The following is a 25,492-nucleotide window of genomic DNA, read 5'->3' as shown; positions in this document are numbered from 1 at the left end:
CAGATGTTGAGCATTTTTCCAAGGAAACATTTTTGATTTAGTAATGAAATGAAATGAAATGAAATGTGTTCTGGTATCAACTGGCTAATGTTATGGAATAATATTATGGTTATACTGTATGTGATCCCGTATCGTCATATGACTGTAATGATTCCAGGTTATAATGAGTCCAGCTGGGAATTTGCTCGCAAAAGCCAAATGTACAAGCAAAAGCATGTTCTTGGTAGACTGCCTGGAAAAAAAAACAAGTGTTGGCTAAAGGAGATATCAAGCCACATTTCTATTCTTCTTTCTTTCTTTCTTTCTTTCTTTCTTTCATTTAGACCTGACATGGTTAAGTAATTTGTTTGGTTAATTGTCATGATACATTAGGTGCAATTCTAATCGCATATTATTGAATATACTCTAATCCTTTACAGAGAGCGCTGTCAAGTTGGGCCTGTGGAGAAAGGTAGCTGAACCAGACAGCAATGGATTGAGAAAAGTTCATGCCATGTGGACGGTAAGGACGCCAGCCTCCAAGTCACTTATGCTCAAACTTCATTTCCTAGCCTTCCAAACTCCAAAACAATTCAGTTAAGCAACCAACATTTCCACGGGAGATGCTTCTTACAGTACTTCTGATCGTAAGTGCTTCAAACTTCTTACACAGGAGATTCCGCCAACATGCCAAGGTGAATTTCACTACACTATTCACCCGACTCCCTACAAGGAACGCATATCTCTCACGGATGGAATGGATTACACGGCTACGTCTTGTGGCTCTTCGACTTGTGACGTTAATGTGACGACAGATGCACATAGAATCTCTCTCTCCGTCTCCAATAATGGAAACCTGCTTGCGGAGGAATCCATTTACGTTCCGGCCATTGGAGAGAGTGAGTGTTATTTTTTTGTTTTCATAGTGGGAAACCGGCATTTGTGGAAAGTATAGTTTGTTTGTCCTGAAACAGGAAGGCAATGTGGTTCTCTGCGCCTGGTTTTGATATTCCTTTGTGTGGGTGTGTGTGTGTGTGTGTGTGTGTGTGTGTGTGTGTGTGTATGCAGGCCTCCCTGAGGTTAACCGCCTCCAGACCACAACCCATGAAGATGACATTCAGGTCAGCTGGAAGGCTCCGGGTCAACCTGTCAGCGGCTACATGATCGACTGGACCCACGATGGGGTCCAGTACTTCTGGAAGGAGAGCAAACATACTAGCACCACACTGTTTGGTAGGCTGGAGAAGAGAAATGAAATGGTGGATGGATGGTGGGCAGAAAGAGGGAGGGATATGCGGGTAGGAGGAATGACCCTTGTGGAATCTGAGTCGTCGTCAACCCTCTGTTGATTTGTGGCTAAGACTCGTTTGGCCGCCAGATCACATTATATCTTGTTTGCGAGCGTCATAATGGGTGTGGAGATAAAGAGCTTTAAATGGCTGCACTGGTGGAAATTGAGTTTTAAAAGCCGCTGCTCTGTAATGCCTTAGCTAGAAAGATGTTATTATTGTTGAGTCATGTTGGGATAGTTTTCGAGAACTCACAAGGCTAAAGAGACAGAGTGCTCTACTGTACAAGCTGCTCGATTCTCTTCAGCCAAACAAAGTAGATCCCTAAGCAGCAGCACAAAGTGGCTCAAAACGAAGCTTGCAATGTGTTTTCACAGTCACATAATTGATTCAGAACAACAATCTGCCCTTTCTTACAGACCTCCTGGAGTGTAAGCCATACAATATAACAGTAACCCCACTCTTTGATAACAAGACGGGGCTTGGGACACAAGATCTCGAGATCTGCTCCAGTGTAGGAGGTACACAGTTCCTCAGCTACTTTTTTTTTTTTTTACAACTTTGAAGAATGGTATCAAAGTTTTACCAATCTGAGTTTAAAAACATGGTCCCTCCTTGTAAACTTAGCTCCAGAGACCATCTCCTTGACCGACGTTGTAGCTAAGGACAAAAGTGCCCTTGTGAGCTGGAATATGGAGTCACAGAAGCCGTGCAGCGGCGTAGTTGTCAACTACACAGTCTTCTACAAGACTGATGAAGGCCCGCAGCTCAGTAAGTCCACACACAGCATCTGTTTGAATTTAGAAAATGATCTGTTCAACAGGTCGATGACATTTCTTTCCTTTTACAATGTATTTATGCCAATATATGACACTTTTCTTCCTAGATGTAACTGTCGATGGCAAAAAGCAGGAAGTCTTGTTGAAAGATCTGAAACCCGGCACCCATTACATTGTCTACGTCATGGCCATGGCCTCTACTGGAAATACCAGTAGCATTGCCAGATATTTTGAAACCAAAAGATATGGTGAGTAAAGTCTGATAGAACTACTGTAATATAAAGTCATGTTACTAATTGCAACCCACATCTTGAGTGCACCTAGTGTAATGAGCTCTTTAGAATGCTTTGTGGTTAACTGTTGCTCAAAACAGCATGCATTTACTGTAGCATGCCTCGCCTACCACTGGGTAAGAAATAATTATGCAACAGCACAATGCAGGCATTTAGAGTTCTGGGGAACTGCATCATTTCATGTACTGATACATGTGACTGCTCAACCACTTACTACAACATCATTTTATTTTCTGGTAGATCCCAGTCTCATCACAGCACTCAGTGTCTGTGGAGGGATTGTCATCTTTCTTGTGCTGTCTCTTGGATTATTCTGTGCTGTTCAGTAAGTTTCAATCATTTATTGTCAGTGACAAAATGATATGGATTGATTTCAAATGAAAATACAAGGAAATGTCCATGTCAAGACAAACAAATCAATAATCAATAACAGACAATTCATTCTATGGTCACAATTTAAATAAAACATTTCTGACATTTCTTTAAGTTTTCCCCACAATTTGAACATATGCAGAGCCCGAGATAAAATATGTTGCCCAGTGATGTTTATAATCTGTTTCCTAGGTGGAAGAAATTCAGGGAGAAGAGGGTGCCCAACCCTGGTCTCAGTACTTTGGCGTTGTGGCCTTCCCAGGGACATTATAAGGTGAACTCAGTGATGCATGAACAAATGACAGCCACATTCACTTGGCTGATCAGATGAATCAGTTCTAGGTTATGGTAGGTAGGTAGGTAGGTAGGTAGGTAGTTTATTGTCCTCGAGAGGAAATTCTTTCCACGGTCAGGTGCAGCTAGGGTAGGCAACTTTGGCAAAAAGGGCAATTTGAAAGTACAGAACAAAAAAAATCCCCCCTCCTCCCTCCACACAAGGCTCAGGCGCATGCATGAGAGCAGCAAACAATAATAAATAATAATAATAATACTAAAGTCCAAACCTTTTATGCAAAACACAACTCTGCCAGTTCTATCTAGTTGTAACTATGACATTCAGCAAAAAATTGTTTTGTCAGCATAGATTCGCCATTGTGGTTACAAACACACATTGCCACATGATATTGTCAGTGGAGAGAGCGAGCTGTTTAGCTTTGGCCAAACTTGATGAATTCCAAACCGTTCACACAAAACACACCTCTGTTAGATCAATCTGATAACTAAAACATTCGCTAGCAAAAAAATTTTTTTGTCAGCATACAATCAGCATTGCGGTCAGAAACGCACATTTCTACAATCGCTTGGTAGAGTGAGGTAAATTATGCATGGAGAGAGACAGAGCGCCAGCTGCTTAGCATCAGCTAAACTTGATAAATTCCAAATCTCAAAATAATCCAAACTGAATACTGGAACTGGAACATACTTGTTGTGCAAGGATCCAGTCATTTTCCCCACTGCACAAGACTGTTCATCAGCAAGGAGCCACATTCAGGTCTGTCAAGGTAGCTACTGTAGCTATGGCTTTGACACTGTGGGAGCTAATCTGTGTGTGACAAAAAGTAGGTGCCGGCGAATATTTCAGTAACAACTAGATTGAGCTGTGTGTTGTGCAAGTTTGCCCAGACGCCACTCTCTCTCTCTGAGTGAACCTAACTAGGTTTGTGTGTGTTTCTGACTGCAGTTGTATGCTGACAGAAATATTATTTTGCCAGCGAATATTTTAGTTACAACTAGACTGAACTGGCAGAGTTGTGTTTTGCATAAACACTTTGGAATTAATTACGTTTGCCCCTCTCATGTACGCCTGAGCCTTGTGGAGGGAGGAGTTATGGGAGGGAGCAGAGGGGGAGCAGGGGGGATTTTTCGTGTACTTTAAAAATCTGGCTGTTTTCCGCAATCCGGTTACCCTAGATTTAATGATTTTTAGGAATAAAGGTAATTTTATTTCACCACAACATATGACATTTAAAGTGAATACAGACAACTTTTCAACTTTCCCCCGTTGTCCCCCCCTAGCGTTTCCAAGTGGTATTGTTGTTTGCGCCGCTGTTGCAAAGACAACCGGATCTCTTTCTGTTAGAGCCTCGCTCCGTGCAACAGAACAAACCATCTGCTTATCAACTCCTTGATCATAACACAATATAGTAACTTTCACCACTGCTCATTTTAGAAAGGCCACTGCAAGAAAACATGTTCTTTGTTTAGATTATCAAACAGACAATCGATCATTTGTTTGTTTCTGGCTGCTAGCGACGATAGCTAACGCTAGCAGCCAGAAACAAACATAGTTAGATGTTTGTTTCTGGCTGGTCCTGGCTTCCTTGTAGATCCTGGTTCGTTTTCTGGCTGCTAGCGGTAGCGTTAGCAATAGAAACATGGCTAACGCTACCGCTAGCAGCCAGAAAACGAACCAGAAAACGTTAGCAACATGGCTAACGCTACCACCAGCAGCCTGGTTACTGTCCAAACTACTACTGTCCAAAGCAAGAAACAATCCCAATTTGAACTAGAAACCCTGATCTCAGTGCTATGATAGAGGGTAGAGTTTCCACTGTCACTTCGGTTGTTCCACCATCCGCCATTTCCGCTACTGGGGATAGCTACCGATAGCTCCGGGTAGAGCTGGGCGATATGGACCAAAAATCATATCTCGGTATTTTTAGGCTGAATGGCGATACACGATATATATCTCGTTATTTTCTACGAAGTAGGCTAAATGTTCAGTTGTAAGTCAAAGCCACATGTGAGATGTCACAAGCACTTTCATTAAAACAAGACTGTGATCAAAATAAAATGCAAAGACAGGGTTTCCTTCCCTGTTTTAGAACAGTCTGGTAAGTTCAGAAAATCACATCACTTTATTGTAATTGTAGGAGACATACAGGGTGGAGATGAGGTTCACGGTGCGCTTGAGTGTGTGTGTTGCAGAGGTGGTGGTTCACGTGGGAGTAGGCGTGTGCATGTACGGAAGTGTGTGCGTAAAGGTGCTCACTCACCTGTCACACAGATGAAGAGAGTCAGGCTTGGGTAGTAGCCGTAATTTTTGTTGACCGCTACTCATTCATTCTTGCTGCGCTGTGATAGCTCTGTGCTGGTTTTTTACAATAAATACACCAAAAGCATATTTGGATCTCAGCGTATCTGTCACCATAACCTCCTTGCGTGTCACAAATCTGCGAACCCCAGGACCCAACCTCATACTCTCAGCGGCTAAAAAGGTGTGTTTTTGGAAGCCGCAACATTTTGTCAACAAAAAGGCGTTTAATGAAAATCATCAAGCCGCTCACGAGGGCCAAAGAACCAAGTCATCACGCAACGACTAGCCCGAGAACAAAGGAGCCACAGCTAAGTGCCAAATCACGCTATCCATTCACCTGGGAACAGGTAGGCCTGAACCTGTTTAGGTTTGGGGATTAAGGAATCCGCTTCGATTGAAATGCATTTTGTCAAATGAGGACAATGTATTGAATGGATGTTACGCTGGTTGCATTGGCGCATTGATGGTGGCGCAACTTCTCCGTGCTTTATTCGATTATGATGTCGGGACTTTGTGGCATAGATACGTGGCGGCTGGTGGTGTCTAAAGGCCTATTGCTTGTTGAATTGCTTGGATCGAATCTGCTCTGTCAATGAACTTAAATGCAATGTATGGATGAATTCGGATGCAATATTTTTGGATGACTTTTAAACGCAATGTCAATGGATGGATTTTGAATGCGCTCTTGAACTGTGATTGTGTTGCTCCACACAAAATACAATCTAATGGAAATGAGTCAAATAAACGCTGTTGCTGAATGTTCAAACATGGAAAATGAAAAAAGAGAAATTAAACTGACGGCCAAAGCTTTGGAAAATAAAATCGAACGGCTCCAGCATGAGCGCAAAAGTGTCGTCAATAACATCAAAGCGCTTATTCCACAAATAAAAGCGCACATGAAATCAAAGGAAAATGCAACTGAAATCCCTTCACAATTGAACAACTTGAATGCATTGTGTAAAAAGGCCACCGACCTGCACAATGAATTACTGCCACTACTTCCTGATGATGAGGTTAAGAAACAAAACGAGTGGTTTTCTGGCATTATGGATTACAGTGATGCATTCAAAGAACAAGTGGAAACATGGATACAGGAAAATCTACATGAAAACTCAAATCAATTACCATTCCAGACAAATACTTCTGAGCAACCACCAAAGGAAATAAACCATGTAGAACAAGCTCCTGTCGAGAAAGGCAAGGATTTGCCTGCTGCTGACCCTCCAGTACCTGTTCCCATTGTACAAGATCCCCAGGATGAACTTCGGCCCTGTGACAGCATCTCAAATGCAACCAAGAGATCACGCTCACATCATTCCTCACGCTCATCTGCTCGCTTAAAAACTGAAACAAATCTAGCAATTTTGGCAGCAAAACAAAAGGCATTAATGGAAAAACACGCATTGGATGAAGAGGAGTTAAAGTTATGCAAAAGGAGAGAACAGTTTGCATGGGAAGAAGAAGAATTAAAGCTACGCAAAAGAAGAGAACAATTTTTACTGGAGAATGAAATTGCTGAGGAAATGGCAAAATTAAGTGTTATAAAGTCACAAAGCAGTGTTGGCAGTAAAACAAAGTCAAAGGTTTCAGATGGGATGAACTCATACTATGAAAGAACACGCTCAAAACAACAATTTAATGTCAATGCCACTGAATTTGTGCCATCACTGCCAGTCAAACTAAAACCTAATGCAATTGAAACCATACAGCTAGCTGTGAAGCCTAAAGTCACTCACTTACCTGACATAAAACAGCCCCCAGGTCCTTCTTACATGCTCCAACGTTACCTAATGGCCCCGGAAGATCCTGTGACCAATGTTACACAAACTGACGCATCACAAAATGACAGTGTGCTGGACATAATGAGAAAACAAAATGAAATTACAACACTCCTAATGCAACAGCAATGCCTCTCAGCACTCCCAAAAAGGGAAATTCCCATTTTCGATGGTAACCCACTCAAATACCATTCATTTATTAAAGCTTTCGAAAATGGAGTTGAGCGAAACACCAATAACAACTGTGACAGACTCTACTTCCTTGAACAGTACACCAAAGGACATGCAAAAGAGCTGGTGAGGAGCTGTCAGCACATTGAGTCGGACAGAGGATATGTGAAGGCGAAGGCTCTATTGAGAGAGCACTATGGCAATGAGCAAAAGGTGGCAGCGGCATACATGGAAAGAGCTCTGTCATGGCCCACTATTAAAACGGAGGATGTGAGGGCCCTCCAGGAGTACAGCCTCTTTCTGCGTGGATGCTGCAACGCTATGGAGGATGTGCAGTATTTAAATGATCTGGACACGCCCACAAACATGTTGGAAATCATCAAAAAACTGCCCTACAAACTCCGAGACCGCTGGAGGTGCCACGCATGTGGCCTGCAGGAAAGGTACGACAGAAGAGCAAGGTTTATGGACATTGCAAACTTTGTTGAGAAACAGGTGAAAATCTTGACAGACCCTGTGTTTGGAAACATCCAGGACACTGCTACATCAACCAAACAAATGAAACACAAACCTCACCCTCGCTCCGGCATCAGAGGAACGAGCTTCGCTACCACAGTGAATCGTGTGGAGAGAACAGCCCAACGTGTGAACAAAGCCAAGGATATAAAGCCACCAGCCAAGAGGATCTGTCCCTGCTGCACTGGAGGACACACATTGGATGTGTGTGCGCGGTTGGAAAAAATGGCACACAAGGAGAAAATTGACTTCCTGAAGGAAAATGGTGCTTGTTTTCGCTGCTTGTGTATAGGACACATCAGCAAAAATTGCCAAAGGAAGATTTCCTGCTCAAAGTGTGGCCAAAAACACCCAACTGTGCTCCATAAGGACAGTGTAGCAACTGCAGAACCGGCTGAGAGAAGCGTCCAGGTGACAGTGGACGGCACCTTGGTTTCCAGTGGGCTTACAGGGGCTGGTGAGATGGATTGCAAGCTTCCTATTGTGCCGGTCCAGGTAAAGGCGAAGAAGGGCAATAAGATCATTCTCACGTATGCTTTTTTGGACCAGGGAAGTACTGCAGTGTTCTGTACTGAGAGTCTGAAGCAGAAGCTCAATTTGTCTGGGAAGAGAGCCAACATTCTTCTCAGGACCATGGGGCAGGAGAAGGTGGTCAGTAGCTACATCGTGCCAGAGCTGGAGGTGGCGGCACTTGAAGATGACGCCTTCATTGAGTTGCCAAAAGCTTACACTCAGTTGTCAATGCCAGTTCACAAAGCAAACATACCCACAAATAAGGATCTGACAAGGTGGCCATATTTAAAACACCTCTCCTTACCACAGATTGAGGCTGGAATTGAGTTGCTGATCGGAACAAATGTCCCACGAGCCATGGAACCGCTTGAAGTTATCCGCAGTGAGCATAATGGACCCTACGCTATAAGGACGGTGCTGGGCTGGACAGTAAACGGACCACTGACAGGAAATGGTGGAGAGGCCAATTACTGTGAGCAGCCAGTAACTGTGAATCGTGTGTCCATTGTAAATTTAGATGAACTGTGGCAACAGCAATTTAAGATGGACTTTCCAGAATCTGCTGTGGAGGAGCAAGTGGGTCTGTCCAGAGAAGACCTGAGGTTCATGGACATGGTCACAAAGTCAGCCAAACACGTCGATGGTCACTACCAGGTCGCCCTGCCTTTGAAAAATCCAAACGTCAGCATGCCAAATAACAGGAAAGTGGTGGAACAGCGCCTATACCATCTGAAGAGGAGGCTCCAGAGGGATCCAGTGTTTCACAAGGAGTATAACACCTTTATTAATGATCTCCTTGGTAAAGGCTATGCTGAAAGAGTTCCTGATGCAGAGCTGGAAAGAAGTGATGGCAGGGTTTGGTATATACCGCACCATGGTGTCCACCACCCGACAAAAGGAAAACTCCGAGTTGTGTTTGATTGTGGTGCCAGTTACAAAGGACAATCTCTGAATGAAGAGCTGTTGCAAGGCCCCGATCTAACCAGCTCACTAATTGGAGTTGTGACCAGGTTCAGGAGGGAACCTGTGGTTTTCATGGCTGACATAGAAGCTATGTTTCACCAAGTGCGAGTGCCCCCAGAGGATGCCGACCTGCTGCGATTCCTCTGGTGGCCACAAGGAGACCTGAGTCAAGCACCATGTGAACACAGGATGAAGGTGCACCTTTTCGGAGCTACATCTTCCCCTAGCTGTGCTAACTACGCCCTCAGGAAATGTGCAGAGGATTTTGGACATGAGCACAAGGAGGAGACGGTGGACAAGCTGCAGCACTGCTTCTATGTGGATGACTGTTTGGTGTCAGTTGCAACAGAGGAGGAAGCACTGACCCTCTGTCATGAACTCATGTCTCTGTGCGCTAAAGGGGGATTCTGTTTGACTAAGTGGCACAGTAACAGATCTGAAGTGCTCAAGGCCATTCCAGAGCCCCACAGAGCTAAAGGCGTGAGGCAGTTGGACCTGGAGCGGGAGTTTGTGCCCATTGAAAGAGTGCTGGGTGTGGAGTGGTGTATCAAGTCAGACACCTTTAAAATCAAAATTGTATGGAAGGACAGACCACTCACCCGCAGAGGCATCCTTTCTACTGTCAGCTCTATTTATGACCCTCTGGGTATGCTAAGTCCCCTTGTTCTGACAGCAAAGAGGATCTTGAGGGATTTGTGCAGAAGAGGAGTTGGTTGGGATGAGCCCATACCAGAGACTGTCTCCAAAGAGTGGCTTAAGTGGATGCAAGGGCTCCACCTACTGGACAACTTTGAGCTACACAGATGTTTAAAACCTCTGGAGTTTGGAGATGCTATTACTGCGGAATTACACCATTTCTGCGATGCTTGTGAGGAAGGCTATGGTACAGTCACTTACCTGCTGTTAAAGAACGAGCACCTCCAAATGCACAGTGCTTTCATTATGGGAAAAGCTCGTGTTGCCCCACTGAAGACAGTTACAATTCCAAGAATGGAACTGATTGCTGCAACAATGGCCAGTCGCATGGACGTCCTGTGGAAGAAAGAGCTACACATGAGTCTTCAGGAATCTGTGTTTTGGACTGATAGTGCTTCTGTGCTGAAATACATCAAAAATGAAAGCTCGAGATTCAAGGTGTTTGTTGCCAATCGTGTTTCAGAGATACTGAAATCATCTCACCCTGCACAGTGGAGGTATGTGGATACAGCTTCAAATCCAGCAGACGCAGCATCCAGAGGGGTCAAAGTGGAGGCATTTCTTAAGGACAGACTCTGGTTAACGGGACCTCTGTTTCTTTGCCAACCTGAAACAGAATGGCCTGTGAACCCTGAGCCTGTGAGCCATCTCTCCCAGGACGATCCAGAGGTGAAGAAAAGTGCCGTTGTAAATGCTGTGCAAACTGGGGAGGATCCCACTACTCACCTGATCCATCATTATTCCTCTTGGATCCGATTAAAGAAAGCTGTGGCATGGTGGCTGAAATACAAGGAATGGTTGTGGTCCAGTAGCAGGAAGAGGAAAAGGCTAACAGCCAATCAGCGTGAAGAGAGCATGCAGCAGCAGAGAATGATGGAGCAGGAAATGTGCACATTTAAACGCGCAGCCGTCCCTGGAGGTTTTACAGTGGAGGACATTGACAAGGCTGAGCTGGCCATAATTCAATTTTGCCAGAGGAGAAAGTTTACAGAGGAGCTTTCGTGTCTGGAAAAGGGACAAAACATCAAGAAGAGTAGTCACCTGTACAAGTTGTGTCCATGGCTGGAGGATGGAGTCTTGCGTGTGGGAGGTCGGCTTAGTAAAGCAGCATTGCCTTTGGAGTCTAAGCATCCCATCATTCTGTCAAAAGATCTTCATATTTCTACCCTGTTGCTGAGAAAAGTCCATCAAGAGGTAGGACACAGCGGCCGCAATCACATGTTGTCCAAGCTCAGGGAGAAATACTGGATGACGGGAGTTAGCACTGCCATTAGGGGAGTCCTGTCCAAGTGCACCATCTGCAGAAGACTTAACGCCACTCCAGTTTACCAGCAGATGGCAGACTTGCCCACAGATCGACTCAAGCCTGATGAACCTCCATTCACTTGTGTGGGAGTTGACTATTTTGGACCCTTCGAAGTGAGGAGCAGGAGGAGTATAGTAAAAAGGTATGGTGTCATATTTACCTGTCTCGCATTGAGAGCTATTCACATCGAGGTGGCACCTTCTCTGGATACTGATTCCTTCATCAATGCTCTGAGGCGTTTTATATCCAGAAGAGGACAGGTCCGCGAGCTGCGCTCTGACAATGGGACGAATTTTGTAGGAGCAGAACGTGAGCTAAAAACAGCAATTGAGCAGTGGAACCAGGCACAGGTGCATGATGTGCTACTCCAAAAGGGCATAAAGTGGACATTCAACCCCCCTGCTGGGTCACATCATGGAGGAGCGTGGGAGAGGCTGATCAGATCTGTGAGGAAAGTCCTGAACTCCACCCTCAAAGTGCAACACCTGGATGAGGAGGGACTCCACACAGTTCTCTGTGAAGTTGAAGCCATTATCAACAGCAGGCCCATCACCAAAGCCTCCACGGATCCTAACGACCTGGAAGCACTGACACCGAACCATCTCTTACTGCTTAAAAACCAGCCTTCATTACCACCTGGAGAGTTCCAAGCCGCAGACCTATATGCACAGAGAAGATGGAGACAAGTTCAGTACATATCTGATCTTTTCTGGAAACGCTGGACAAAGGAGTACCTGCCTCTGTTACAGGAACGACAGAGATGGACTGGGGTCCAGAGAAACCTTGTCGCAGGAGATCTAGTTCTGCTTATGGACAGTACCGCACCTCGGAATTCCTGGATTATGGGACGTGTCTTGCAAACCTTTCCGGACCGCAAGGGATTTGTTCGTCAAATTCGGATTAAGACTAAAACCAGTTGCTTGGACAGGCCCATATCCAAGGTCTGTTTGTTGCTGGAGACAGAGGAGGCAGCATGAGGACGTTGCTGACCTCTACAGAGACTCTGTTTTTTCCGGACTTGAGCTGGACTTTGCACTAGTCGGTCAGAGATGACCAGAAGAAGGAATATTCAGTGTATGGTTTATTCATGGACTTTAGCAATTTATTAGACATTTTGCATTTTTGAAATTGATATGATGATTTATTATGTTTCCTGTTGTATTTTTTGAATGTGAATTATTATGTGAGACCTAATAATTAGGGGCTGGTGTGTAGGAGACATACAGGGTGGAGATGAGGTTCACGGTGCGCTTGAGTGTGTGTGTTGCAGAGGTGGTGGTTCACGTGGGAGTAGGCGTGTGCATGTACGGAAGTGTGTGCGTAAAGGTGCTCACTCACCTGTCACACAGATGAAGAGAGTCAGGCTTGGGTAGTAGCCGTAATTTTTGTTGACCGCTACTCATTCATTCTTGCTGCGCTGTGATAGCTCTGTGCTGGTTTTTTACAATAAATACACCAAAAGCATATTTGGATCTCAGCGTATCTGTCACCATAACCTCCTTGCGTGTCACAAATCTGCGAACCCCAGGACCCAACCTCATACTCTCAGCGGCTAAAAAGGTGTGTTTTTGGAAGCGGCAACAGTAATGCAGCCTTTAAAACCAGGAAAAGACAACACTTATGCCATATCACGATATTACGATATCCAAAATCTAAGACGATATCTAGTCGATATAATATTGATATATCGCCCAGCCCTAGCTCCGGGCCTCTTTTGGTTGCAATGGATGACGCACTTCCTTTGTGCCGTAAATCGAGCCTTCATTCTCCCGGAAGATCGTACCCGGTGGCAGACAGAATTGCATAGTGAAAGCGAGGCTTATAGGGAACCAATCTAAATGCCGATGGTGTCATTATTCTGTAGCCATTACACTGTACAATCAACATTTACTTCATAATGATAAGTTAAAGCAAAAAAGTTGTCTATAGGGTCTTTATATGGAATATCACTTGACAGAAACTACCCATATTAGACTACCTATAAATAATCCAAAAAGCATGAGGGTGTCCGTTTTTTTTCCTCACTTATAATGGAGGTCATTTCTCCTACCTTCGCGGGCACGGGTAGGTGGGGTTGCCCTTTTTTTTTTTTAATCTACAGATGACTGGAAGTCTTAATTGGCCACCTATATGCACAGGGGATTGGCTGTTGCAGCGTTGGTGTACATGGTGTATGGACATTTAGCTGAAAGCCATTGTCTGAATTGCCTTTTACCTCCACAACCAACAGTTTCCATCTTTCTGGTTCACCCTCTCTGTGTATGCGTGTGTGCGTGTTCACATGTTCCCACAGGTCTTCCCGCCGTTCAGCAATCCATCCGAAAGCCTGCCCATCTGTGATACGATTTATCCTTGCGAGCCGGACGCTACAACCACTTGCACCGCTCCACCGGACACAGACTTCAACGATAATGCAAACGTTACCCCAGCCAGTGAGCAGACGGAGGAAAAGACTGACCCGGCCTGCCCTCCTGCTCCGGGCGCAGAGGAGGAGAGGCCGGTCGAGCCTGCGGAGACGCCGCATGCCGGAGAAACCGCAGGGCTGCTGGCTTCAGGGAGCGGCCCTCTCAACCCCTACCGCAGCCAGAGCTCCGCGGAGCCTCCCGCACCGAGTGCCGGTGAACAATGCAAGCGCGTGCCAGCACTGAAGCAGCAAAGCAAGACTGCACCGCTGACTGCCTACGTCACTTTGAACATGTTTGAACAGGGACAGGGCAGGTGAAGGGCATGGAAAGAAACAACAAAACTGTTACATTCCAGCTGTGAGATCGGCCAATCAACTTTATATTATGTTAGTGTAGAGTTATCCTGAAGCTATAGTGTAGGAATGTGATGACTCGCAACATCACTCCTGGCACTAACTGGTTGTTACATGCCACAGGCAGAGGAGTGGCGTTGCACCCAATTTGGAATGACGGGAAAGAAATTAGAAGTATTGTAGCTTAATCACTGAAGTAATAGTCTGTGATATTTTCATATAAATACATTTCCATTTGGCTACTTTCCATTGCCAATCGGTATAACACAATAGCAATTCAACCAATACCCAGTTCATGAAAGCTTTTATATTTGAACACCCAGTTTACAATTTGCATGTTTATAACAGTGTTTAAACACTGTGTATCATAGCTGCGTTACTGAGTCACATTGAAATCTTACACTGAGATATTATCCACATACTAAGACAGAGCTGTATATTAATGTAGCAACACTGGTTTTATTTAATTCAGAGTCAATGAAAAGGATTAAGGAATTTATTTTTATTTCAGCATTGATAACACCAACATTTCCAATATTGATAACACCTGGAGCTATATTGTTTACTACATCTGACACTTTGAATCAAAATTAAGTTTATTTTGTAATGTTTTTCTTTTTCTTTCTTTCTCTCTGCGTTAAAAAGCCCTGGTTTGTGTAGCAATGGCACGTTTCATGTAAATGTTGAGGATGTGGTTTTGATGTTACAGATGCGGATTGTTCCGGTTCTATGTATTTGTTATTAAGGTGAATGTCCTTGTTTGCGTTAAATGTTAAAAACAGGGGTAAACTGTTTGAATGTGGCAGAAAAGCTGTCACATAGCAATTCAGATGTGCATAAGCTAGTCAATTAATAGTGTAGCATGAAATGTTATCCAGCAAGTTATTAAATATGCCAAATGATAATGTATGAATGGGGTACTGGTATTTATTGGGCAGCTGATGGCTATGGAACTGTCAGTATCAATATTACACGCATTCCTCTCAGCACATTCCTGATCCCATCAAACCTTATGAAATGAAGGCTGTTCTCATATATGATCAAAATTTTTTCCCCAACAACATGAAGCTTAAAACAGGAGATACTAAGCAAAGAACTTTATAGTCTCAATGGCTACTTGATAATAAGCTCTCCCTACACCTTGGTAAGACAGAATCTATTTTATTTGGATCTAAACCAAGGTTGATTAAATCCACCCAGTTAAATATTCATCTGAGCCCATTGCTAGCAAAACTTTTTGTTGACTGATTGTCAAATAAACTAAATCATTTCTTTTCAATTGATCACAACAAAATTGCAACATTAAGATGTAGTCATTGCTCAGTGAACATACAATATAGGTAAACCTTTTAGGTCAAATTGAGATGTAGATTTAGGCTGTAAATTAAGTGAAATCAATTTTAAAATCTGGCGTTTGTAGTTTCATTAGTGCTATGTCGGTGCTATAGCTTTCATTAGTGACTTGTATCTGCCGCTAGGTGGCAGTAAGACGCTCGTAAGCATCTACACTGCAGACAATTCACAACCAGAAGAAGGCTAGCTAGTTTAGCCAGCTAGCGCGCTCGTTACAGTAATAACGTTATGCTAGCTAATTGCTAACATCAGGACAGAGAGAAAACAGACTAAAACGATAACATAATTTCTGGGGTGCTGATCTACTGGGAGTCATAACAACCTATGTTTGGAGTAATTATTTGTCAGCCCGTCAAAAGTTTGATCGGGCCCAAACTTGCTGGATGATTCTCCTGAAATTTTAAGGCCCTGGATCCACGGTGCTTGGGTAAACCACAACCGCGGACCATCGTGATCTCAGGGGGAGTATTACTGTAATTCAGTTGAGCAACGTCTTATGAAATAACAGCTAACGTCAACGATTCACTACAGCGAAAACCCTCGTGAACATAATGTCACATACCGGACCCCCTCCTCGATGGCGGAATTGTCCCAGAAGAGGACAACCTGTGGCAGGTAAGACTCAAAAACTAGCTAACCAGCTTATAGTGTGCTGCGTTTGCCCTGAGCCGTGCTGCGTTCTTGTCGTATGGAGAGAACGATACATACATGGATACCTGATAGACCTTTTCTGAATTCGTGGGATCCACTATTCAGTTCGGCATACATCCAACACAACAAGCAGTATTTATTTCAATACAATTTCACCTTTTAGATTTGGTTCGCTGAAGATTTCGTCAACCTTCTCCCTTCAAAATATAACGTGGTCGCGAGCAGTGCGACTCAACTGGAAAAGTTTAGATTTTATTGAAATGAAGTGATGCTCGATGTGTCAGTTGTATGCCGACTTTAATATAAGACAATACCGATCCATAAAAGCTAAGCCACGTTCTACGAAGTGTGTACGTCTGCCAGCTAGCAAGCTCAAATTAAATTGTTAGATTTTTAATGGAGTTTGGCGTGACGCTCTCTCCATTAAGAGTCATAGAACGAGTGCTGCTGTTTATGTTGCTTAGCTAACTCTGCTAATGTTAACTAGCAAGCTGTGGCTAATACGCTACCATAGCTGAACGCTAACTCTTTGCGGATATTGTGTGTGTGTCGTTATTAACCGTAACTTGGTTTTAGAAAAAAGAGGATGCGCTTGGCGTTGCTGTGTCGTTTAACTGTTGTGCCTCCTTAAAACATTAGCAAAGAGCAGCTACTGAGCTAGCCCTGTTGTCGTTGCATTGTCACGTGTCAAAACAAACCTAACGTTAGCCCGAGCACACTTCGTTTAGTTCGTCCAGACAGCTTTTCTGGTCCAAGATACAGCTGGAGGCTGGGATACTTGAAGCCTGGACGTGTTATGCTACAGACACTTATGATAAATACTGATGGGTCAAGAGCTTTATAGGATTATTAAAAGATTAACGTTACCTTGTGACACTCACAGAAAGATTCATAGGGATAGCACATCCTTACAGTTGCAGCAGTTATGCCCTGTGCGCTCCCATCCATGTATTACCATTAAAGTGAATGTGAATCAAATCTTGGATGATTAACAAGATAGTCACTTAAGTTATGAGAATAACTATCTGTGTCAACTTTTCTATGCCTTTATTGCCAACACTATATGAGGTATATAAGGTCATTGCTATGTTTATTTTAAAACAACCACAGCATGCACATCCTCCCTGACTTGTACTGTACTTGTATGCCAGAAACCCTCTATTCCTTTTCTTAAAGGTTAAACCAAGATAGATAATGTATTTTACCAGGGCACTAATCTGAGAAATGTACCCTTTTAGATTTATTTAGTATGGCTTTGCATTATTACTGTCAATATAGGGTATCTAATGATGCATTTTTGCAGTGTATTGTATTATTGACTTGTAAATGAAGAAATTGACCGGTTCCTCATCTTGCTAGCGACCCCCTTGCGGGTTCTTGAGGTTTGGATCTTGGATCCTAGAGAATCACTGTTCCATTATGTGTGTATCTGTTCCCTGCTAGGTAAATTCCTGCCAATGAAAACAATGTTGGGTCCCAAATATGATGACAAAGTTCCAGAGGAGAATAGATTTCATCCAAGCATGCTGTCAAACTATTTAAAAAGTCTAAAGGTAAGTAATTCCATGAAGACATACATACTTCGGCAAGTGCAGATCGCTGAGATTTTGAAAATGGCAAAACCATGTCTCTTTTTTTGTCTTTCTTCAGGTGAAAATGGGCCTGCTGGTGGATTTGACCAACACTACTCGCTTTTATGACCGCAACGACATTGAAAAAGAAGGGATAAAATATATCAAGCTTCAGTGTAAAGGGTATGAACGAATCAACTATCAGGAGCGTTTATAGTGCATGAAATTTTAGGATATTTTATGTCATTACAATAATGTCATCCCATGTGATTTTAGCCATGGAGAATGCCCTTCAACAGAGACCACAGAGATGTTCATCAGGCTGTGTGACCACTTCATCGAGAAGAATCCCACAGAGTTAATCGGTAAGGAGACCAAAGCATAACCAGGCCTAGACCGTTCCAAGTCAGTAACTCATAAAGTATGTGCTTCATTTGTGGCAAATCATTTGCATCCACTTCATATACAGCCCCCATCTGCATGCATTTTCCAGTCAATTTGCTGTTTTAGTTTAAATAAATGTGGGATTCAAAATGGCACAAATGAATGCAACCCATTGCACTTGCATAGTACTAAGTGTTCCCACATATTACATAACCAGAAATGTTTATATCACTGTGAACATTGAATGGAATTGATAGCTTTGATCTGCTGTAATTTACAAAGATATACATGGTTACATTTTCTTTGTCACCCATCACTACACTGCTTTCTGTTTCTCTTGGTGCTACATTTGTACCTCTTTTCTCTGGCTGTTATCTTGATCGCAGTCCATTTGTATTTTCCTTTCCTCGTTATTACATTAAGTTGTGTTTTTGAGCGCCTTGGTTCAATTGAGATTATGCATTTGTCATTTCATTGTGACTCGCACGAGTCGAATTTGGGCCGAAACAGGCTTCTAGTTTCTAGGTTATCATTTCAGAGAATTTTCCCAAAGCTAAAATTTCATATCACATGCTATGAGAATCAGAAATTGAAGCAAAGCATCGTGAATTTCTTCAAGGAAAACCTACTCAAAAAACCCCATTGGCTGTATATGAGTTTGCATCTTGTGTTAAATTACTTTTGGAATAGTGCTGCCTGAGCAATAACTCATTTAGATGTAGCTGTGATGTTTAACTATCCCAGTTCTTTTTTATTACTTAGGCATTCAAACTTCCATTTATCCTACTCTGCATTAATTCTAATGCCTGAGCATTGTCTGTTCCTGAGAACATAAACGTTGAATCTTAAGTAGGAACACCTGGAGCGCCACTGCTTGATTTGTGAAGAAATTAAATCTGTTGCCTCATTTTGCAGTAGAATCTTAACAGTATACTCTGCTTTGTGAGAGGGATTTCTTTTAATATTTCGGAGTATCCTGTATGAGACAACAGTATTCCTGTTGTGTCGGTATGTTCAGGAACTCGATTAAAGAATGTATGTTTGTAATCTCTAAGACGGTTAAATCGACATTTGTGAACATGAGCAACTCTTTCCCAAAATATGAAACCAGGGATGAAACCAGGATGATTTCCTAGGGATAAAGGTGAGGTGCTGCCATGGAATGAAGCAATATGGGTATAAAAACTCCAGCATCCTAGTAGGTCCGCAAAGTCTCCCATTCGTGGTCAGTGCAGAGACTCCAGACTTCTCAGGCGTCTTGATGACACCATAGGTTTGAGTCTCACTTCAAGCTGTGGGGGAAGATTTGTTCATATTCAAAAACATTGAACTGGCCTACAACATGGGAGTAATATACTATATGTTGTGTTAAAGTGTATTCCCAGTTAAAGGTGAATCCCACCTAATTTAAGTATTCAATTCCCTGCAGACCTTTTACAGTCAAGACAAAAGAATTCATGGCAAGCCATGACTTTGAACTGAACACATGACTGGACACTGACCAGACTCTTCGACGAGATTCAGGTTGAATGAGTTGTGTTGAAACAATTTCGGTATATTCCGGGAAAGAAAATTCAGTTCTGCCGTTTTAATTGAACGTATTTAGTGTAAAAGTGATCAAAATACTGTGTTGTACATCACGTTTTAATCAGATGCCGACGGCAACCGCCTATGTAAATTGTCCCCCTTTGAATCAGAGCCGTCTTAGAATAATGCAAGTACTAAATCTACTAGGCTAATCTGTTAATTCAAATGCTAGGCTAATATTTAGCTATGTTTCTTAGCTAGCAGAATGCTACAGGCGGGAATGTTATGACGTCACAAATGAAAGAAATCTGTATAAAAGTGAGCAATGGTCTCAGGCTGACCCATTTTCTGTTTGAACTTTGTTGTAATCAGAAAGCCAAGAGACACCTAAGACTAACAACTCAAGACTTGAGACTTCATCTTACAGGTGGCATTGTCATTCTTAAGAATGACTCTCCTACCCAGGATCAATGCACTGGACTCTAGCTCCATGCAAGCAACACCAGTGAAGGGACGCTCTAACAGAGTGGTCCTCGCGGACAGAGGCCGCAGCCAGGCTGGAGAGCGGGTTAGATTCCCGCCTCTTCCCTCGTTTGACCTCTGCAGCGAGAAGCCAGCCTCATCCCAGGCCAGAGAGCGGGTTAGATTCCCGCCTCTTCCCTCGTTTGACCTCTGCAGTGAGAAGCCAACCTCATCCCAGGCCAGAGAGCGGGTTAGATTCCCGCCTCTTCCCTCGTTTGACCTCTGCAGTGAGAAGCCAACCTCATCCCAGGCCAGAGAGCGGGTTAGATTCCCGCCTCTTCCCTCATTTGACCTCTGCAGCGAGAAGCCAGCCTCACCCCAGGCCCGAGAGCGGGTTAGATTCCCGCCTCTTCCCTCGTTTGACCTCTGCAGCGAGAAGCCAGCCTCATCCCAGGCCGGAAAGCGGGTTAGATTCCCGCCTCTTCCCTTGCTTGGCAACAAGCCAACTGCGACCCCCCAGCGGCTCCGTCAGCAGAAGCCGACAGCTCTGGAGCCTCTGGAGTTCGTCAGTACCCACAGCGGCATGGGTGAATCCCAGTGGGTCCAGCCCCACCCTGTGTGTACCCCTGCACTGTTTTCTGACAGTGTAGGTCAGAGGAATGTTTGCGGGAAGCCGATGCACAGCCTCGGCGGTCAGAGCCAATCTGACAAAATTCGTCCCGGCTCCTCAGCGCGTCCTGGACGCATGCTGCCCAAGAGAGAACAAACTGAACCCTGCAAACTAAAACCTTGGGTGCCTCCAGTGCCTGCAGCACCACCGCGCATGCTGCCTCCCATCAACCCTGAAAGGGTAGCGCTGATGGATTCCAACATTGTGGAAGAGACCCAAAAGAAGAAGAAGAGGAAGAGGGAGAAATATTAAGAGGTGTACGGAGAGAGAAGGGTCAGTGTAGGGTCAGACAGGGACATGCTGGCCAAAATCCTGCGGCATATTATCATCCAGCCCTTCCCCCCTCGCATGGTATAACCATGACCACCTGTTTGACCGAGCCACAACCTGCAGCTGACCCACAACCAGCAGTTTACCAACTTTACCACCTGTCTGGTTCAATAAATACATTCCCTCGTTATCCTTTTCCCTCGTTGCTTCTGTGATAGTATAAGAATAGCTGACAGTATGAGAATGTGGGTCTGGGATAGTATAAGAATACCCAAATAGTTTGCTTCTACCCAAATGAGTTGTGCTTCTACCTCAGTTGAGAGTTTTTTTTTCAGTTGATGGGTATGATTTTACATGAAATAAATAGAAGATTAGAGGAATTATACTATGAAAAAGGTTTAAAAAGAAGAATGTTGGAACTAGTTCCTGTGTTGCTGTTGAACAGGCGATGTGATTGTGCTGCTATCACATTCATACCAAATATCAACAAACCGTTTTCCTTCATAATAAGGAAAAGTTTGTTTTTAATACCTGTTTAATACCCCATAACCTATTTCAGTAAGTTGATTTTAAACCAGTCACAGAAGTATATGCATGCACCCTTTCTGTCCCTGTGACTTGTGCATGTTTGATTGCTTATATTAGGTCATAGGCTGAACAGGCTTACCTTTTGTGTCCAGCAGGGGGCAGCCTTACTCCATAATTGGACAGGTTCAAATAGCAGTAGGGTGACATGTTGTCTTTTTAACCTTTATTTATCCAGGAAAGTTGAGGAGGAGGTGAAGAAAAGTTGAAGATTTTTCTAGGGTACCTGCCTAACGATTCAACACACCTCTAGTTTGTTGGTTTATCTTGCTCTTTATATCACCTCCCGCTTCTATATTTGTGCGAATGTGTGTAGCCTATATTTCTCTCTTTCCTGTTTTCAGTGTGTGTTAGTGTGTGTGCTGCTTTCTGTCTGTCTCTCATGCTCTATGTGTTTTGCAACAGAAGAGCTAGAAAAAGAAATGACATGTAAGAGCTAAGGAGAAAGTATTTTACTGAGAAAGAAGAAGTCTAAGACCCAGGTGCTACATTTCTGCAAATATCCAAGCATAAGATGTAAATGTACAGACAACCTTTTTACTTCTGCTGCCAACCCCCTCAATTGCATTTAATGGTTTAATTGTGTTGCTTTCCAATGGCAATGGAAGTTCAGTCATTTCAAATGACAGAATCTGTCACTGCTGCATCATTCTGTTGCAGATGTATTGCATTGTGCTGCAGGTGTTGCATTTGTTGGGTTTATTCAACTTAAACATTGTGGTTATGCATGCATTGGTAAGAGAACATAAATTTGATTAACAGGAACATATATAGCACATCAGTATTTGTTAACATTATTAACTATCACAGTACTGCTGTACAAAGAAATACATCTCTGTACACTGTGATGCTCCATTCACAATGAATGAGAGCTTGACTTTGTGGACTCTCGGCATGTTTGCAATGTATTATATATTTTTTTTCCTTAAATTTTGAATGATGTTTTTTATCAATATTACAGACAAAACCATTTGGTCTGTTTTATGTCCTTGGCGTTTCTGTTTGGTTGAACATGGGTATGATGTCATTGATTAGTGGGGCAGAGTCTCTATTCTCTTATTTCCTTACTAGTCTGGTAACGGCGACAGTAAATACGCATTATCTAATAAAGTGTTCTTCCATTTGCAAATTACGTGACAAGCTTATAAGCCAAAAGTATAAAGGAACTCCAAGAAGAAACAATGACACTCCACTCATAAAATGCTATATCATGCAAAGGCAATGTCATGTCACTTCTTCAGGATGCTTTTGAGCAAGTATTCTTTGGGCCTTGGGGTTGGACCTTGAATAGCATTATGTTCCCTTTTGACACCCTTGATGGAAATGCAAATTTTCAAGCTAGTCAGTGGAACCGTCTAGACAAACTGAACTCTCCTGAAGCAGAAGTATAACTTATTCAAATTAGTGATTTTGAATGACAGGGTTTGAATTATTAGTTGATTGTATTGCTATCAGAAGACATCATGTGTGTAAAATTATGTATCTCTAGATCAGGCTAATTTCTCTAATCATTGGTCTGCTACTGCCACACCCTCTGTCAAGGTCTCAACGCTGTTCTGGCTCAATGACCATACTGTTTTTTTTTATTTTTTGTTTTTCAAAGTGTCTTGTTCTTGTTTTCATTCAGCTGTAGGAGTTGGTAAGGAAGCCGAATCCAGCTGTCTTTCACTTCCTTTTCAGCGGGACATGCTGTTAATGTTCTGCAGTGACACCCAATGCCCTGAGGCAGCCTGGGGGACACCACCAAGTATATATATGGCTACTCAAGTTGCGTTTTCACACTAAGGACAGCAGGGCGCTCTCTTATATCTCATTTCGGCGTGGTGTGACTCAGTCCAGAGCCGCCGCTGCCCACTTACTGACTTGTAAATGAAATTGTTTGAACCTCGCAGTGTCATTTTAGCAGTGTTCTCTCTTAAGCCGCGCTGTGATTAGTCTTTGTCGCCTCTATAGCGCACAAGTCCAAAGTAGACAGCTGAGGTAAATCTGATCACGTCCATCCGCTGACTGAAGTTGACTTCATCTTCATTAGTGTCGGCCAGACAAACATCTCACGCTGCCTGCTAGCTGTGGGGGAAATGTACCAGTCGGATGAGTTGTATTTGTCACCGCACTGCCAGAACCCTGCTGTGCACCTGGTTAAGAATGCCTGTCTGTGAGACTGTGTTTCTTTGTTTCAGCGTCGAGAGGGTTTGTTTTCATAGCTCAACCTTTTTGCTCTTTCTTGAAATGGGGAAAACAAATATGAGTGTTTTTTTTGTTTGTTTCTGCCCTTGGGGGTGTGTTTTCTTTCCCCAGGAATTCAATCTGTGTTTTGCAGATAAGTTCCACTCATTTCAAAATGAAGAGATGACTATTTTCCTACCTTTTTGTTTTCCCGTGCGCTGCTCGCCCCCTCTTCACCTCCCTCTGTGTTTCATCAGTCTCTAGGTCTCTGCGGGTCTACGGGCTGGTGTCAGGCAGATGATTTTGACTTGGATTTAAAGCCAAGGCCCCCCCCCCCCCCCCCCCCCCCCCCCAAAAGGAGAACTGAGTGTGCCTGGGAGACTGTTGAGTGTCTGACGTGACGCCCAGTATGCACAAGACTTCAGTCTCCACCTTACTGCATCTAAAAGAGGACTGATCGATTTAGAAGGGGAGCGCATCTGATAAGATGGCGCAAAACCACAGGGCTGCTGAAATAATAATGCCTCCTTCACATTATGTCACGTTAACTTGATTGCACGAAGGCGGTGAGGATGATGGATGGGGGATGGGGGGGGGGCGTGGATGGGGGGGCGATACATGAATTTAAGCATATTCGGATTGGGAGCAGAACGTCAGCTAAATACCTAAGATGTAATATAAAGCGGGGGAGTTATTGACCTCTGTGCTTTCTCTCTTTGTTCTCCTGAAGGTGTTCACTGCACGCACGGCTTCAATCGGACAGGCTTTCTGATATGTGCGTACCTGGTGGAGAAGATGGACTGGAGGTAAGGTCCTACACCCCTTGCCCCCCCCCCCCATGGATCAGCCTCAGTGCTGGGAGTGTGTGTTGTTTCCCAGAGGCTGGATCTTTAACCCCACAAGCCCCGCTCCTGCCGATATATCCTACATGTGCGATGGCGTGAGAGAAGTTGCGCCGTCAGTACCAATCAGGGCACGCTTCATAAAGAAGCCCGCCGGATAGCGAAGGCTCAACTCAGACGACAGAGGCGCTGAATAATTCACGACCAGCGGAGCAAAGGATGGATGAGAATGTGTCGTAAGTCAGAGGTGGAGCAGCGGAGGGAGTCTGGGAAAGGGAAGCAGGGTCTTTTTGAATTCTCTGGAAGCTGTAGACGTGTAGGCAGGATGAACCCTCCCACCACCCACCACTTCCTCTGTAATGTTCTGAAAGCATCTTCATCTGGCCCAGGCTGTGCAGTGGCATGTGTTGTTAACATTATGTGAATAAGAAAAGACAACAGTGGTATTCAGTTTTTTAAAAGACCAGTGTTTGCCCCTGAAAAAATAACTACAAATCCTCAGCATAATGGTAAACAGAACTTCACTGAGGTCAGAACGCCTGACGCACTGTGGTAGTTTGATGTTCATCACATAGCTGGAAAGTCAACTAGGGCTTAGGATCAAATGAGCAGTACATACACCAATGTGTAGGGATGGGACAATATGTTGAAATTCAATATATTGCAATGCAAAAAAGTGACAATACGTAATGTGGGGCAGAAAAATGAATAGTGATATTAGCTCCATTTTATTCTGCTGTAGTAATCACAAATGAGATGCTTGACTATCACTATTTCACAAGCTCTCCATCCAAATTATATTATTTGCACTTTGTAATGACATTTTTAAATTGTTGTTTACATTCTAGCAAGCCGGTGCCATTGCTGGAAAGATTTGTGGCTCAGAAATGAATATAATTCTGTGCAGTCAGACTTTGTAGTCATTAAACCTTTATTTATGACATCGTATCGTGGTTGTATTGAATCATGAAGCATATCGTCCCATCCCTACCAGTGTACCTT

General features: G+C 43.6%; 2 protein-coding genes across 4 annotated transcripts in view; both read left to right on the top strand.

The window, feature by feature from the left end:
- LOC139651192 (interleukin-31 receptor subunit alpha-like) overlaps positions 1-14,903 on the top strand; it is a 28,113-nt gene extending 13,210 nt beyond the window's left edge. For both annotated transcript variants that reach the window (XM_071528053.1, XM_071528052.1), the window contains exons 9-17: positions 420-502; positions 653-878; positions 1,048-1,212; positions 1,688-1,789; positions 1,896-2,039; positions 2,155-2,295; positions 2,581-2,665; positions 2,905-2,986; positions 13,545-14,903. In XM_071528053.1, the coding sequence (XP_071384154.1) occupies positions 420-502; positions 653-878; positions 1,048-1,212; positions 1,688-1,789; positions 1,896-2,039; positions 2,155-2,295; positions 2,581-2,665; positions 2,905-2,986; positions 13,545-13,973 (1,457 nt within the window). In that variant the 3' untranslated portion in view covers positions 13,974-14,903. The remainder of the gene's footprint in view (positions 1-419; positions 503-652; positions 879-1,047; positions 1,213-1,687; positions 1,790-1,895; positions 2,040-2,154; positions 2,296-2,580; positions 2,666-2,904; positions 2,987-13,544) is intronic.
- A 719-nt stretch (positions 14,904-15,622) lies between these two features.
- The window catches only part of rngtt (RNA guanylyltransferase and 5'-phosphatase), an 81,578-nt gene continuing 71,708 nt past the window's right edge, over positions 15,623-25,492 (top strand). For both annotated transcript variants that reach the window (XM_071528061.1, XM_071528060.1), the window contains exons 1-5: positions 15,623-15,977; positions 17,457-17,566; positions 17,664-17,767; positions 17,861-17,949; positions 24,379-24,454. In XM_071528061.1, the coding sequence (XP_071384162.1) occupies positions 15,914-15,977; positions 17,457-17,566; positions 17,664-17,767; positions 17,861-17,949; positions 24,379-24,454 (443 nt within the window). In that variant the 5' untranslated portion in view covers positions 15,623-15,913. The remainder of the gene's footprint in view (positions 15,978-17,456; positions 17,567-17,663; positions 17,768-17,860; positions 17,950-24,378; positions 24,455-25,492) is intronic.

Source organism: Centroberyx affinis, unplaced genomic scaffold, assembly GCF_046629955.1.
Source record: "Centroberyx affinis isolate AG114_WGS23_722 - 3 ecotype Tasmania unplaced genomic scaffold, CSIRO-AGI_Caff_v1 ptg001605l_1, whole genome shotgun sequence".
Lineage (NCBI taxonomy): Eukaryota > Metazoa > Chordata > Actinopteri > Beryciformes > Berycidae > Centroberyx > Centroberyx affinis.
This window is presented reverse-complemented; position numbering and strand designations above follow the sequence as displayed.